This window comes from Eufriesea mexicana, unplaced genomic scaffold (genome assembly GCF_001483705.2).
Source record: "Eufriesea mexicana isolate 0111107269 unplaced genomic scaffold, ASM148370v2 scaffold50, whole genome shotgun sequence".
Lineage (NCBI taxonomy): Eukaryota > Metazoa > Arthropoda > Insecta > Hymenoptera > Apidae > Eufriesea > Eufriesea mexicana.
The window spans coordinates 1,258,139-1,274,165 of NW_016908250.1; the positions used below are offsets into that span (position 1 = coordinate 1,258,139).

The 16,027-nt window shown below is 31.1% G+C and overlaps 1 protein-coding gene across 2 annotated transcripts in view; it reads right to left on the bottom strand.

Moving 5' to 3' along the window:
- Positions 1-7,528: 7,528 nt before the first annotated feature.
- ckn (CRK like proto-oncogene, adaptor protein) overlaps positions 7,529-16,027 on the bottom strand; it is a 71,685-nt gene continuing 63,186 nt past the window's right edge. For both annotated transcript variants that reach the window (XM_017910266.1, XM_017910265.1), the window contains exons 2-7: positions 15,039-15,317; positions 13,862-14,185; positions 12,814-13,151; positions 11,886-12,272; positions 9,165-9,617; positions 7,529-7,783 (exon numbers count right to left, since the gene is read on the bottom strand). In XM_017910266.1, coding sequence (XP_017765755.1) covers positions 7,529-7,783; positions 9,165-9,617; positions 11,886-12,272; positions 12,814-13,151; positions 13,862-14,185; positions 15,039-15,317 — 2,036 coding nt within the window. The remainder of the gene's footprint in view (positions 7,784-9,164; positions 9,618-11,885; positions 12,273-12,813; positions 13,152-13,861; positions 14,186-15,038; positions 15,318-16,027) is intronic.

Genomic DNA, 16,027 nt, shown 5'->3' on the forward strand with positions numbered 1-16,027 from the left:
ATAGCGGCTCCACTGGTACACGAAGCATACAACTTGTCCTGTACAAAGTGCAGAACCTTCGCGAGCGCACTCGTACAGCTGACAGTCGAACTTGCCAAGTGAGAGCACCAATCCTCTCTTGGCTCCAGTTGAAAGCGAGTAGATTTTTATATCGTCCATTAGATCGAGATAAATACATCGGGGACAGAGAAAGACTATGAAAGACGTGTATTCGCAAAAGTGAGAAAAAAAAAAAATAAAGAATTAGCAAAGTAGAAACATCCTCCTTTTCTTAATCCTTTTCTTAACAGCTGCATTTTTCAACGATACTTTCCTATTATATCCTTTCGCACCATCAAAATAAATTAGTTATATTTTGTTTTAACGCATAATTTAACTCGTTGTTCTTTTTTTCATATCGGGTAATACGTTAAAACTAAAACAAATATGAAGTGTAGTTATTAATCAGAGTGTTAAAATCGTTCCTCTTGTTTTTTACGTTATAACATATCGTAATGATAATATGAGCTATATATGTATAAATGATACGATAAAATATATATATATATATATATATTAAAAACTACATTTTAAGTAAAAATTTATTTTCACGCGTATTCTAATCGAATAGCAAAATTTCCAGCTTTATGTACAAAATGAGGTTAATATAGAAATAACACTCGTAACGATGTATTATTTCTCTATCGATCAAAAATTTTCTCGCGTGTCTATAATTTAAACTTGGGCTAACATGTGGAAATCTCCGTAAAGTTAAAATAAATAAAGAATTATATAAACCTTAGACCCTCATACACTTTACGTATATCGTATTTAAACATTTAAAAACCAAATAGAATATATATATATATATATTAGGTGAAGTAAGTTAACAATGTTGGCTACCACCTGAATATTCCAGTATTTGTATTTATAAAAAGAAATCCATTATTTTTGCATAAAATTGAATGTAAAAATAATGTATTTCTTTTTACTTCACCTAATATATATAACGATAAAAAAAACACGATTAATTTTACGATATAACTTACCTATCGTACTTACGCGAAATGTTTGTTCGATCTTTTTAAATGAAAAGTACTAGTAATCAAAAATAGTAATTACATTCATTATGATTTTTCATATATACAAGTTCTATTATTTTGAAACTTTTTAAATAATCTACACCGATAGTTTCTTTTGGTTTCTTTTGATATTTTCAATTCTAACCATGATTTCAAAACTTAAAACTTCAAAATAAAAAGTATGCTTAGAGCAAATTACAAAGTTAAATCTCGTTTGTACTTTCTTCTAGTATAAACTAAATATAGTTTCAAAACGATTATAAACTCTGTAGTAATATATAAAAACAGATAGTAAATAAAATTAAAACAAGAAATAGAATACATTGTGTGTTTAGTAGTGATACATAAATCAATATTTAACATACAATGTTCATTAAGATGCGAAATCGTAGAACCTTCAAAATTGTGACATTTAAATTTAAAAATCATAGTATTAACAAAATTTATATATGATATTTACGTTATTGTATCCAATTACTTCCAATATTGATAGTAATTTTCATACTTTACATCATTTCTAATTATTATAAGATAAATATAGGACATTATTTGTGCAAATATGATTATTAATGGTGTTTTATTTCAAACTATGCAAGTAATTTCAAGATTTTGTTCTCATGCTACATAATTAATCTCCTTGTTTCAGCATTGTGTTAATATTACCACTATCTGTTCTTAAGGTACTAAAATCTATAAATTCAGAATTTGCTAAATTATTAATTAAACAATGACGATACGTTACTATTGTATTAAGAGAGTATTTCTAAAATGATATATTAAAAAAGTTAATGATTCGATAACTGGGAAATAAATATAAACTGATAACTCCTATTGCTCAATGATTTTATATTGAAGGTGCTACAGTTTACACAAACATATGACTGCTCAAATATGGCATATACAATTTGCACCTAAATTTTTAAAGAAACTTAACACCTAAGAGTGAGGAAGTTCAATGTATCTGCATTTTGTGGACTTCTTTACACACACACACACTCTTTCTCTCTTTCTCTCTCTCTCTCTCTCTCTCTCTCTCTCTCTCTCTCTCTCTCTCTCTCTCTCTCTCTCTCTCTCTCTCTCTCTCTTTGTTATAAGTAATGTTACTTATTTCGTAAAAATTATTATATTACTACTTATTTTGTTTAAAATCAAATTTTCTATGGTAGAAAATATTTGATTTGTTATAGTAGCACAATGAAAGAATATTTTCTTTACCAAGAAAAGAAATTAATCGACTTATTTTCTAAACATTAAAAAATTAAAACGAATACAGAAAGTAGGAGGGGGTCTCAAGGACTCGTAAAATGCAATTAGGCGGGTATTAAATTCGCTGAACAAAACTGCAGCGACGCATATGTTTGTACAAAAACTATGACTAATTTAATACAAATATAAATATAAATATAATTATATCTATATTTATATTTATACTTATTATTTATATTTATATAATATTTATATATGTATAATATGTATACACCATGTTGAAGCAATGTCTTCAGGAATTCTGGATTAGCTGCCTAAAAATCAGCCAATAATTCAATTCTTTTGATATTATTAATAGCTACAAACTATTTGTAGAAATGAAGAAACAATAGCTTAAGAATAGTAAATGGTATACATTTCATCTATTTTAGGAATGCCATGAACTGCTTTAAAGCATTTAATCTAATATATAGTATTTTTAATAAAATTTTATTGTTTGAATGTATTATTTTAAGCAAATACTTACGAACCACGTTTTGTGCATCTGAATTAAATTTTATCTTTACTTATATTAAACTAAAAATTAAAGTAATATTTTCAGTTAAACGTACTATATATATATATATATATATTTGATCCAAAAATAAAAATTTTGTCTTGTTATTCGTTTGTAATTATTAAAATAATAATTGTACTATGCATGTTTTATCATTGTAGTTTGTCAATGTTACATATCTTTATACCAAGTCATAAAAATCATTGTACTTATGTTTTATAATATTTTACTTAAAATAATACCTTCAAAATATCAATGAAATTATTCGTGTCATTTTAGACGTTTTGTAGCCAAAGATTTAAAAACAAATAAATATTAAATAAATCCACCACAGTTATACGTATTCATTATTTTACGTACTTTTTATGCACAAATTACTTCATAAAATGCCTAGAAATTTTTATCTATTTCTCGATATCGTGGAATCATAGAATTACAGTATAAAAGTTGGCAGTGTGCGTTACCTTCTATTGTATTTGTCAATTTTTCTGTTATAAAAACAACTACTGTTAATTAGTCACACGATCACACAATTGGTATAAAACGTTTCATTTCCTACTAACATTTATTAGTTATTTTGCTTTTTGAGAAATTAATATTTATTTCTAGTTAAATACCTGCATTATGATATTACCCTATATATTTTACTTTTTAATATTAATTATTATCATATAAAACAAATAATTTATCGTTTAACAAAACGATAAATCTCTTATTTTTAATTGTTCTAGGGTATCTATATTTTTTGTGATCAATTCATAATTTCAATATGAAAAACTGTGTCTAAAACTTAAATAATTATTTATTATAAATATAAAAACTTATTTGATCTTGATTAATCTTTGGAAGATTTAAAGATTTTCTTCGTTCAAATGTACTGTATAAATGAATAGGAGGATAGCACAAATTATTATATTATGGAGGAATAACTTTGTGCAAAAATATTTCTAATAATTAGTGAAATATTGTAAAAGTTTTAGCTCATCCGAGTAGCAAGTTAAATATTTGCAAATTACAAGTTTGTGCTACCTTTCAATACTCATATATACGACTTAAAACCAGTTTGTTCACTTGTAGTGTAACGACATACAGTAATAATACAGAGTAAAAGTAAATAATAGATTTATAAACTTGCAGCACCGCAAAACAGTTTCCCTAAGTACACTGCTCAAACTGATATATACCTACAGTAGTTAACAAGTCTGCAGGCCACAATAATGTAGCCCCATTGTTTAGTTGATTAACCTAGGTTTTAAGTGTATTTCAAAATCTTGTATATATCCTACCACATTTTCTTTTCTCATAATGATAGAGCGTAATTGGATTAGAATATTTATAACGAATCATGTATTAAGGTTAAAAATAAAATACATTAAAATAATGACAGCAATTGAATTCATTGAAATTAATTTGTTTTAGCTGCAAAACTGATTTGTAAAGAGACAAAAAATTGTACTACTTAAAGACTGTAAAATAAGGAGTACATTGTTATTGATAATGTTTCATTGAAAATTCATATACATTTGTATATGAAAATTCCAAACTTTATGTATATAAATTGGAAAATCTTAAAAATTTAGAAATATATGCTAGTTATTAAAACCTATTATATTACTGATATGTAAAGAATTACATAAAATATACATAAGTAAGTTTTAAAAAAAATAACATAATAGACTATAAAATACTTGAAATTTAGAAGATAAATCATATATGAACTCAGGTGCCATAAAGAATTTGGAATTATTATATATAAATGCATATGCATATGCATATACAGGATAAGTCATACTATTAAGCCAGTTGATACCTCGTGCTCATTACAGACAGAAGAAATACATAGAAGTAAAAGTAGAATGTTACTTTTTACTGCTTCCCTTGTTTTTTAAATACAACATACCTAAAAGATGCAGATATACATTTTTCTTGTTAAATCTTTATACTTTTCTATACTTTGCAATTAATACATTCACTTTCTTTTATTCTTAGGAACATTTCACATATAAAAGTATTAGGTTATGATATTAAAAGGGAAATTAATATTTTGCATGATATTGAAAATTTTTCGTAAGACGTATTTCGTCGAAAACGTTCCTTAGATATTAATCATGAGTAACACTGAAACAAATTACCGATTAGTGATATTTGATAGCTCAAGTACACGGTTATCGGTCAATAATACAGAATTAGATACTGACAGTTTATGATCATTGATGACGTTTACAGCGTGAAAATCCAATGTTTCGCAGCGCATAAGCAAACGAAATTACTTGTTCAACAAACTCGATCTACAATTATGTTCCAATGCAATTGTATTTCTGTTTTCGATCAAAATGTTTAATTAATCGACAAATTACATCGATTCTACCGATTAATTGGTATGGAGTGTTTGATTGAAGTATATGGATTAATTAAATTAGAAACAACTCAGCGTAAATATGAACATTCCACGGAGCACTAACTTTGATTCTCAAAAATGCTTATTGATAATATTTTTCCGAGTAGTAATTAACAATATTTTTAACCATGGAATTAGAGTTGCCAATTATTTACTAGGAATGTCCATTGAATAGTGCAAATTAATCAAATTTAAACTGTATTATATAGAACCATGACCATAAAATGGAGTACACTTTACTCTTGTATATCATGTTGTTTAGATTTAGCTCTTTTCGATTTGTTTTTCAGTAAAGTCACGTGAAAAATAAAATCTTTCTCCATTTGTCCGAATACAATAATTAGACCAATGAATTGGATTACATTGTGTAAATATAAACAGTGATAAAAAATATAGTAAAATGATTTATTAAGTGATTTATTAAACGATTTACCGTGTAATAGTGAAACGTTGAAACATCTATAATAAAATAAATATTTTATTCTACAATTTAAAATATGTCATGATACATTGTTTTTATAAATAAGCGTTTCCCAATGCTTTTATATGTAATGCATATGAAAAAATCAAACTGTGTAACAAAAATATACAGTTTCATTAAGTGTCAAATGAAGAAAAAAAAAAAGAAGATAAATATATATTCTTACTTTTTAAATGTATTATTATCCCTTTTTAAAAGTAAAGCTATAAAAAGATAGATTTTCATATGTTATTCTACTTTTTTTCTCTACAGGTTTTTTCTATATCTAATCATACACGAGATAGAACCGTGCTCAAACGTGTGACACATTGTATACGAAAACTCTTGCACAAAATTCTATGCATAAGTCTCTGTACATATCAGTGTAATTTCTAAATTTGGAGGAAATCTGAACACTTTTTATCGACAAGATTCTACTACAACGATTACTTTGATTTGATACATGTGGACACTTTGCACCCCACATGTTTTTGTGCACCATATAACAATAGTGAGTTACATACATCACTATATTAGTACGGATAATAAATATAAAATATTAATTGGCATACAGTGCATATGATTCTGTATTAAACTGTATAATCTTGAAATTTAATTGGCAGTCAAATGTTTATGTTGATTTGTTCTCAGTCTTATGAGAACTTCTTTTCAAGTTCAAATAATGGAAGATGTAAATTTTTTCATACAAACTATCGTAAACTCTTATAGAAATTGTACCATAATATAGTCAAAGATATAATTATGCTTTATCATCAAAACAACTTGACTCAATAATATTGTTCTTTGACATTACTGGAAGAATTATTTTACTCTGGAAAAAGGATACAGAAGTTTACTTCTTTGTATCATACTAATCTCAAAATGTCTAACAGTTCCAACAGTTATGAAGGTCCCAATCTAATATGCTATCGTTTTAGCAAAGGACGGAAGTGGAAAAGGAAATATACTAGCTGGAATGTACATATATTGGTAGCAACGAAGTTTCCAGAGAAAAAGAATCAGTCTGTATATAATGCGAATTTAAAATTTATAAAGCGAAGTGTACTTTGAGAATTAGACTACACCGATATCTTTTGCAGTCTTCTTATTTTAAGGCATAAGTATTCATTGTACTTACTTATCGAGTGCAATGCTACTTTAGTATATATTTGTTTATATAATTTGCTTTAAAAATGTAATTTCAAAAATTTGTATCACAAAATCGTTAAACATTTACGATATTACTATTACTAAGTACAATAAATATGTTTGAAAAAGGAGTTTAAAGAGAAATAAATACGTTGAAACGATATGAGAATTGCAAAAATAGTATAATGTTCAAATGTCTCTGGAAACTTCATAGAAAGCTCATAATATTTTGATAGAAAAATAAGAAGCTTTGTTCTATAAAAAGAGAAAAAAAAAAGATTAAGAAACTCATAAAAATGAAAATTATGGCGTGGAAGAATACAATCCACTACATTAACTTATACGATTATAACAGGATAATATTGTTTGTGTAATATAACTTGTGTTTTAAGTTAACACAATCAAACGTGGTTTAACATTCGTCCAACGCCGAACATTTTTTTCATCTCAAAATGATCATTGCAAAGTTTTACGCTAAAATTCGAGTTCATATATGACGTTTATCTGTTTAATCTTGCAAACTGTACGCGCTCATGATCTACCATATTATACGTCATAGCATGAGAAATTTATGCTTTTGTCATCGACTTTTGTTACTAAAATTGCGTTCTTCATGGTAGCACTAGTAATCATATATATATATATATAAAAGAAAAAAAAGGAAAAAGGAAAAAAGATACAAACGAAGATAGCAATGATTATGAATTTAAGCCTTGACGCTTTTCTTCTTCGAGCATGGCATCAAGCTCGTCAGTAAGGTTCGCAAGCATATTTCCAATGTCGTTCAATACATCTGCTGGTTCACTACCCCCAGTGTGATGGCTTATTCCATGAGTTTGCATATTATTGGTATTACCACTTGCGTATTCTTGTGCGCGTGCAGCTCTTTGTTTTATCGTTCCAGCATTCTCATTTGCAAATGGTAGTGAATCTGATTCTGTACTGGAACTTGACTGCAAAAATATAGTCAATATTAATATGGTTACATAACACGAGAAGATCACACGGGAAGAACATGATAAATCTACCTTTACTGATTTTCCAACTTTAGTACTACTTAGTGATGGAAGGAAACATTTAAAAAGGAAATAGTTCAAATTTGTTAAATTTTAATATTAGAATTTGTTAAATTTAAAGATGCAAGCCTCGAATATTATTATTTTTCGGAATTATTTTAAGGAAGTTTTAGTAATACGAGATTAATTGACAGCATATTGAATTCAAAAATTCTCCCATTATAAAATACAAAAAATATGATTTATGTTCTTGCTTTGAATTCTTCGTATAAAACGCATAATAATGTATTACCTTATATATTATTCCGTTTTCAAAGTTTATATTCAATAACAATTAGACTACTGTTATAAATTATACTTTCATTTTTCTATTAATAGTAAAATTGTATTAACCAAAAGTTCTTTAAAATGAAATTTTTCTTTTCTAATCGTTACAAACATAATTTTATTTGTGACAAAGAATTGCTGAAGGGAAAAAGCTCAAAATGAACGTGGAAATGATCATAACTAGTACTATACTATTTCTTTTTTTGTCAAGCGAATACGTATATTTCTAAAGAAAATTAAAAAAAAAAAAAAGTGAATTTCGATATAAAATAATAAACATAAAATAATTTACATAAGCCGTTTATTACTATTACTTTTCTTTCTATCGAAATTTAGAATTTAAATTTAATTTTCTATTTAAAAGAAAAATAAATAAAGAAAAGAAAAGAAATACATTTGTTTTTCTTATATATTTGCTTCAAACGAACTTACAGTGTGTAATATTTTAATATTATTAACGTGAACAATTTTTGTTTAATTTTGTTAAATTTGGGTTGACTTTAACGCGTGTACAAATATACGAGTAATATTCAGAATATTTAAACAATATTTTTTCTACTTTATTATTGTAACATGCAGAAAAAGAAACAGATAGATAAGAACAAATGCTTTTTCAAATTGATGTATAAGATATTTGCAAAATGGCATTGAATATAAATGAAATTTAAGAAATTATCGAGATGCACGTGACGACGCTTAACAAACATGATTTTGAAATAAATTCATTTAAGTATAATCGACTTGGTTTAGAAATAAATCGCTGTTTTCATTTGTTCACGTTGAGTCTGCCAAAAGTAATCTAAATAGGAATGAAGCGTTATAAGAAAGTTAATCGAATGCTCCTTATTCGTTCTATCGATACCGTATTTTAATGCACAATTCTTAAAATAGCTAAGCACGTGAAATTGAAATAGATAACTTCACTAATAATGTTCAGAGTAAGGGAGTTTCCGAGTTATTAGCATAGAGAATATAGAGGAAATAAAATTACCTTAAAACTGGCATCAGAACCGTTACGATGCTGCAGAGCAAGGGAAGCTATTAATTCATGTTCTTCATTGACATTGATACTGACACTACCCCAAGAACGAGACATGGAAGAAGGTGGTCGATTTATCTGCGGTGGAGTCGATGGCACTGGTGCAGGTGCAGGTGGCGGAGGAGAAGGATGATGAATCAAATGATGATGTTGATGATGATGTATATGATGTTCCTCGCAAGAAGCAGTTGGAACTGGTCCGCTGCAATCAATCACAACATCGCCAACTGCCGATCCTCCAACGCCCACAACAGAACCGCTATTATCTCTGGAGCTTTGGCGCCTTGGAGGAGATGGCGGACAACGTTTTGGAAGATGTGGACTACTTTCAAGTCCATAAGTTAATTGATACTTGTTATCGAAGTCTCTTGGTAATGACTTAAATTGTCCTGGAGTCGCGGTGACCTATACCAACAAAAATAAAAATACAACGATATTGGAAATGAATATTTCTCTCTATAGTTAACATATTTTTGAATAAAATACGTTGTTTTTCATTTTCAAGCCATAAAGGAATACAGCTGATTAAATAAAATCAAATATAAACGATAAGTATGTATAAACTAAAAAGATTAATAAATTTAATCGATATAATTTGCGTTTGTATTATAGTTAGGAACGATTCCTTTTCTTCATATTTTTCGAAAGAATCGTGGAATTACTTTATGATTAGTGCAATAAAAATAATGTCACGTATGATATTATCCTTTATAGAATTTTATAATCCTTTATAAAACAGTTCAAAATTAGTAGGAATTAATAACTTTTTTTTTTTTTTTTTCAAATCGATAGGTAAATTTTTGTTCACTCTAAATCGAACAGCTTGTACATATAAATTATAATTATAATAATCGTATTTAACAAGCAGTTGTATCGATTGTAAGATGCATATAAAAATATGGAATAATTGATCGAATTGAAAGAGTAAACTTTGTCAGATGTATCCTTTTCTAAAATATAAAAAAAAATGTTATACTTTGTAAAAGCTTAGAAAATTAAGATATAAATTTTAATTAAACTATCCAGCAAAATCAATCTGTGGCTTAAAAAGTAAACTAAGAGTAAAAAATAAAGCAATAAACGAGACGATATTTAAATGTTAAATATACTAAAAGGTTAGTGTAATTTTTCCCGTATGATTTCTCTTATATTCATTTAATAATGCATTTAGCGTTTTATCGGACTTAATCATCATAGAACTATAAAATATAACGTATTAATTCAAAAAAAATAAAATATTATAAGCAAGGTTAATCGAAGAATATTAAAAAAGTAAGGTACCGATATAGAAATGATTTTAAATATTTAAAATAACACGCGAGATATTTGAATTTAATTAGTAAACAATACCTCGGCATCATCGATAACGATTACGATTCGATTTGCAAAACATTTTCGATGCAAAACAGTTGCTACAAAGTTTTCTAATTAAGAAACAACAATCTATATTCATTTACATAAATACAAAACGTTTATCGGTGTAGAAATTGATTACAAGACAATGTAATTAAGTTGTTAATGAAAACAGAATGGCAAACGAAATACATAACACGAAAAGCGTGTAAACGTTACTCGAAAAGATAGATCGGAGAATTTTAACGTACTATTCACATCGATCAAATTGTCCATATCTTTGTCACCGTAGCAATAATGCGTATGTAAGATACGCATAAGAAAATCACTTCTTCTTCGTAATAAAATTAATTTGATTTTTTATCACTTGAGTATTTTATAGCGTTCGATAACCACAAAGAACGATGAAGAACGTGATAAAATTCTGGATATATTCGCTGACAATTTATCAGATATTTCAAGTGAAAGCAAAGATATCGATCATTACGAGGATGATATCGAAAGCGAAAGAAGCGAGGAGGATGAAGGTGATAGCGACGAAAGCTCTGACAATGGTAGCGATAAAGTTATTTCTTGAAAAAGAGGAAAAATAGTAATTTCAAGCGATTCCGAACTCGAAAATTTGAATAATTCTCCACGCGACTTTGAGTGCAATTTTTACTTTGTCAGACAAGACGACGATTGGTAGGATAAATACTTTCGACCTAATTCGACTGGTATCTCGACTGGTAATGACAATGCAAACGCGACTAAATCTTCGTCCAGGCTATTTAAAATTCAACCTGTGCTCGATCATTTACGTAGAACCTGTTTTGTATTCGTTCCGAAAAAACATAATTAAAGCTAGCAATAAAACTATTGGTCCGCAATGTGTTCATATACGATATTCATATCAGCTGCCATACATTTGAAAGCAATTTGTAACGAATATTGCTAGTAGATATTTCCACGTCTTAAAATGACGAAGTATAGAAATACATAAATATAAGCTCGAATAATTTTGAATCAACAATAATCGGAAATTTTTATTCGCAAGGTTAAGTTTGAAAAATTTACGAAGAAAAATATTAAAATTGTTTCCAAGCGACTGATGAGGATTAGAAAAGCGTTACGCGATTGAAACGAAAGCAAGAAATGAAATAAAGAAATAAAGAAATAAAGAAATAAAGAAAGAAAGGGTGCGACGAATGTCGGGATTGGTTTTGTTAAAAACGAAAAATTTGACGATTTTATCTTTTGCACGTAGTTTTACACGAATTATGATTCGCTTTCAGATGTTACTCCGCCTAGCACGCATACACGTGGATATGACGATATTACCTTAGCTACAGGTCGTGGACGAACAAGACAATGTCTTGGCCGCGGCAGAGTTCCACCACCTGCGTCCACTACAGAAGTATCATTTGTAGGAGTCAAATCACCATCTTCGAAACTGCGTGGACGCCATTCGATTGGTTGCGGATGCGTGGAAGGTGCCGGTGACGGAGGATACCCAAGAGGGGCATCTTCCAAACTTTCTAAAGATTTTCCACGCGAACCAGTCCGACCAACGATGTTATAATCGGCTGGTAAAGCAGCGTACATACTTCTCCACGCAGCTCCAGACGTAGTATCGCTTCCTCCTCTCTGAAAAGACCTCAAAACAGGCGAGGAACAGTCCTCATCGGGAGATGGCAAGTCTGGACCTCCTCGCTGAATAACTACGTCCTGAAAATATAGTCGAACAGAATGAGATACGAAGGAACACCATAGAGTAGAAATAGAAAGAAAAAGATTATAAACATTGAAAATATATAGCACTCTTGAAAGAAAAGAAACATTTAATAGTCACCTTGCGCGCGAGGCTAGTATTTTTAGAGTTATGGGTCGTAAATATGGTTATGACCCAGGTATATCGAAGTGGTGATAAAAAAAAAGTACGCTAAAGTACGCGTTATATGACCGTTATACGAATGAAAACACGAAAGAAAATTGGGAGGTAATTTTGGTTTCACGCTTACATCGCAAAAATTACGCATCGTTACCTCATCGTTTCGCCGGTCTAGACGAAGCTATATTTACACTGTTGTATATAATGCTTTCCAATAGAAGAAAAGCGATAGCTGAATAGAAATTGCTTCGATATATATATATATATATATATACACACACACACACACACACACACACACACACACGAATCGTGGATGATTATATAGAATTGTCTGTACGTTGAGAATCAACGAAAGTCATGAAAACGTTTATTTACCTGCGTTTGTCCAGGATGTGGAGGTAATCGTGCAAGATCGAGCGGTTGTATACGTTTACCAGCACGAATATCCTTAACTCTCTTAATCGCCAACAATAATTTTTTTTGATGACCTAGACGCACGATACCGATGTCTTCTAGATCTTCCCAAGTAAGAGTCGTCACGTCTTCGACCGAACGCATACCCTGTTGATGGAGAGCAGCGAGATATTCTTCGAGTCGCAGAAGCCTGAGCCATTCTTCTAACGAGCCAGGAATATGCTCTGGCAAACCATCTCCTATATTTAAATTATCTATTTCCGCTTTCAAACGTTTTCGATGATTAGGCTTCTTAATTCCTGCAAAAGTATCAAATTTGAAAGATACATACGACGATAACGAAAGCGAAGAGTACGGGAGAATCGAAGAGGTAAATATTATTTCTCGTTGTGAATGGAAAAAAATAACCGTTAAAAAGTAGAACAGTCGATATACTTGAATTCAATTTGATCGTACATTAAAGAAACACGAACGCCAAGGTAAAAGAGCTTGGCTTCGTTAAAGCGTTTACGTGAAAGCGCTTATATTTACTAGGATAAACGTACGAGTAGAGAAACGGAGGTAAAATAAAATAAAAACGCGATTTCGAAGGTGCGTTATCAAGGGGTTGACACTCCCTTAAACGATAAAGAAACTTATCTTATACGAATGTCGTATAAATATATGACATTTGTCATAAAGGAATGCGGTTTGTCGTTCATCTAGTTAAACGATTAACAAAGATGCTATCACGCTATCCTACGATTAACACCACGCGACTTCCACGTCACTGTACCATAAATCGTAAACTCATAAATTTAACACTCGTATTCAAATTCACTGATTATTTCGGAGACTTTGAACACCGGAATGTTAAAAGGAATGAAAAAAAAGAAAAAAAAAAGAAAAAAAAGAAAAAAAAAGAAAAAAAAGAAAAAAAAAAGAAAAGAAAAGAAATATGTACATTCTGTTTTTACTACTACTATTTTTTTGGTTAACTTTGGTTTACCGTCAGGATTGATCTAGTTACCTATCGCTGTCAAATCTTCCGGCGTCATGCGCGTTATCGTAGCTAAATCGTAACCAGCGGAAGCAAACAATGGGAAGTATTCCTCGAATTGGAGTTCAGTCAACCAAGCATGAACGACGTCGAGATCTGCCGGTCTGTCGGGATGGCTGCCAAGCGAGCTTATAGAGCACCTGGGAGATGAAGCAAGAGCACCAGGTCCTCTAGGACCTAGATGATATCCGGAGGCTCTTCCAGAATCTAACGAAGCGGTAGAATGCCTGGAACCAGAACCTGATCCTGAACTACCTGGGCTGTCTCTTCCGGGACTTTGTGTCATATCGATTCCTAAAAATAACATACTTATCTTAGACGGTAAATTACATTCCAATTTTAATATCCCAAATATGCATTACCACGCGTTCAAAATCAGCATCGTTATCGAATTTGGTAACGATTTATCGCGTTTTAATCGCTTTCGATACATGGAGAAATTCTTTAAGCTAACATAAAATCGCGCGTCTTCTTCCTTTCATCTATTACAGAATTTCAAATACGTAACGATCGGACATGAACGACTATACATACACGCGTATGTATATCGTATATCGTAGACGTAGGAATGCTTTGTCCAAAGTATTTTCCATGTGCAGCGAATTATACGGAGAGAACAAAGTTATCCATTCCTGGCACTAGGAAAAACAAAGTAAGTTATTCCTTTTTCTTTTGCAGCCGAATAACTGAAATAACGCAACAGTTGCAAATTGTATTTGTCAGGTGTTCCGTTTTGTTGCCGTGATACCGATACGATCGTTTCGTAACTCAAAGTGGAAAAACTTTTAACATTGGAAAAGAAAAAAGAAGAAGCAAGAAAGGAAATGAGAAAATTGTCCATGCTTATTTAGCTATTGAAAAATGACAATTTGAAAAGCAAGTTTACGAAGGAAAAAATCTATAATCCACGATTAATTCGCGCAGAGTTCGTTCAACTCTATTATTCATTTGCAGAACGACGTATCGTATTCGTTGGACATAATATTGGAGAGAATGATAGGAAAGAAAAGGAAGGAAATACTGGCGAAGCGGAGGCAGGCAATGTTTAAAGTTAAAGCAAATGGACGGGATGACGAAAGTATCGGATAGAAGAGGGGCAAGCGACATTATCGGATTTAGTAAGAAGGTAATTGGATAAGCATCGCACCTTGATCTTCGGCATGGGCATATTTGCCGACGACTGGTGGAAAGGCAAAGCCAGGGTGGGTAAAAATAGGCCCCGGACTCTTTCCAGATGGCACTCCGTAAGAACCCTCGTCGGTTGTTCCGCCTGGTCCACTTCCGGGCAGGAAACAACTATCTTCGCTGCTCGCATATCCAGCGGAACCAAAGGAGGAGCCAGAATGTCGAAATACATCGGGTACAGCCGGTGGTGCCACTTTCTTCGCCTGTGTCACAGCTTTGGACGGCCGGTTCATGCCGCCAACTACGCATACGCGATATTCCTTCGTTAGTTTCTTATTCCATCCTAGTACTACGCGCGCTTTCCTCGCATTCGCGTTCGAAATATCCTACCATTCGCGAGTTTAATCGCATTTACGAAAATCAAGCACCTAGCGCCTAGCGAAGCGGTAAAACGAGTTTCGCCATTCAGACCGATTACGAGATGCGCAGCGAGATACCATTACGTATCGCGCATACGATATAGCGCTAAGGATTTTGCGGGAGATATCGAAATTTCATCTCGTATCGGAAGATATAAATTAAAGAGAAATTACGGTGCATCGGCAGAGTACTAGAGAACTCGTCTATGCGTCGCGTTGCCGATAAAAATACGAACGAAGCTAAAATCGATATGACGCGACTACTTCGAAAAGACGATAGGAAAAAGTAATGCGCGGAAGAATAACTGCGACATTCGATTATACCAAGATCGGATTAATTCGTTACCGGTAATCGGATTTTTCATTTACCGCGATTCCAGTAGTAGAAGACAATGGTAGACAGTTTGGACGCGCGAAAAATCTGTAGGTTTATTTCACGACAACGTTAGAGAGCAAGGTAGAAACGAAAAAGGTTTGAGCAAGATTTAGCAAGGTACCGCACTACTAGTAGCGTACCGACGAAAGGAGAACTACGGATCTTACGAATGCTTTCTTTTCGAGTTACGATTCTTTAAACTTGAGCGTCAGAGAA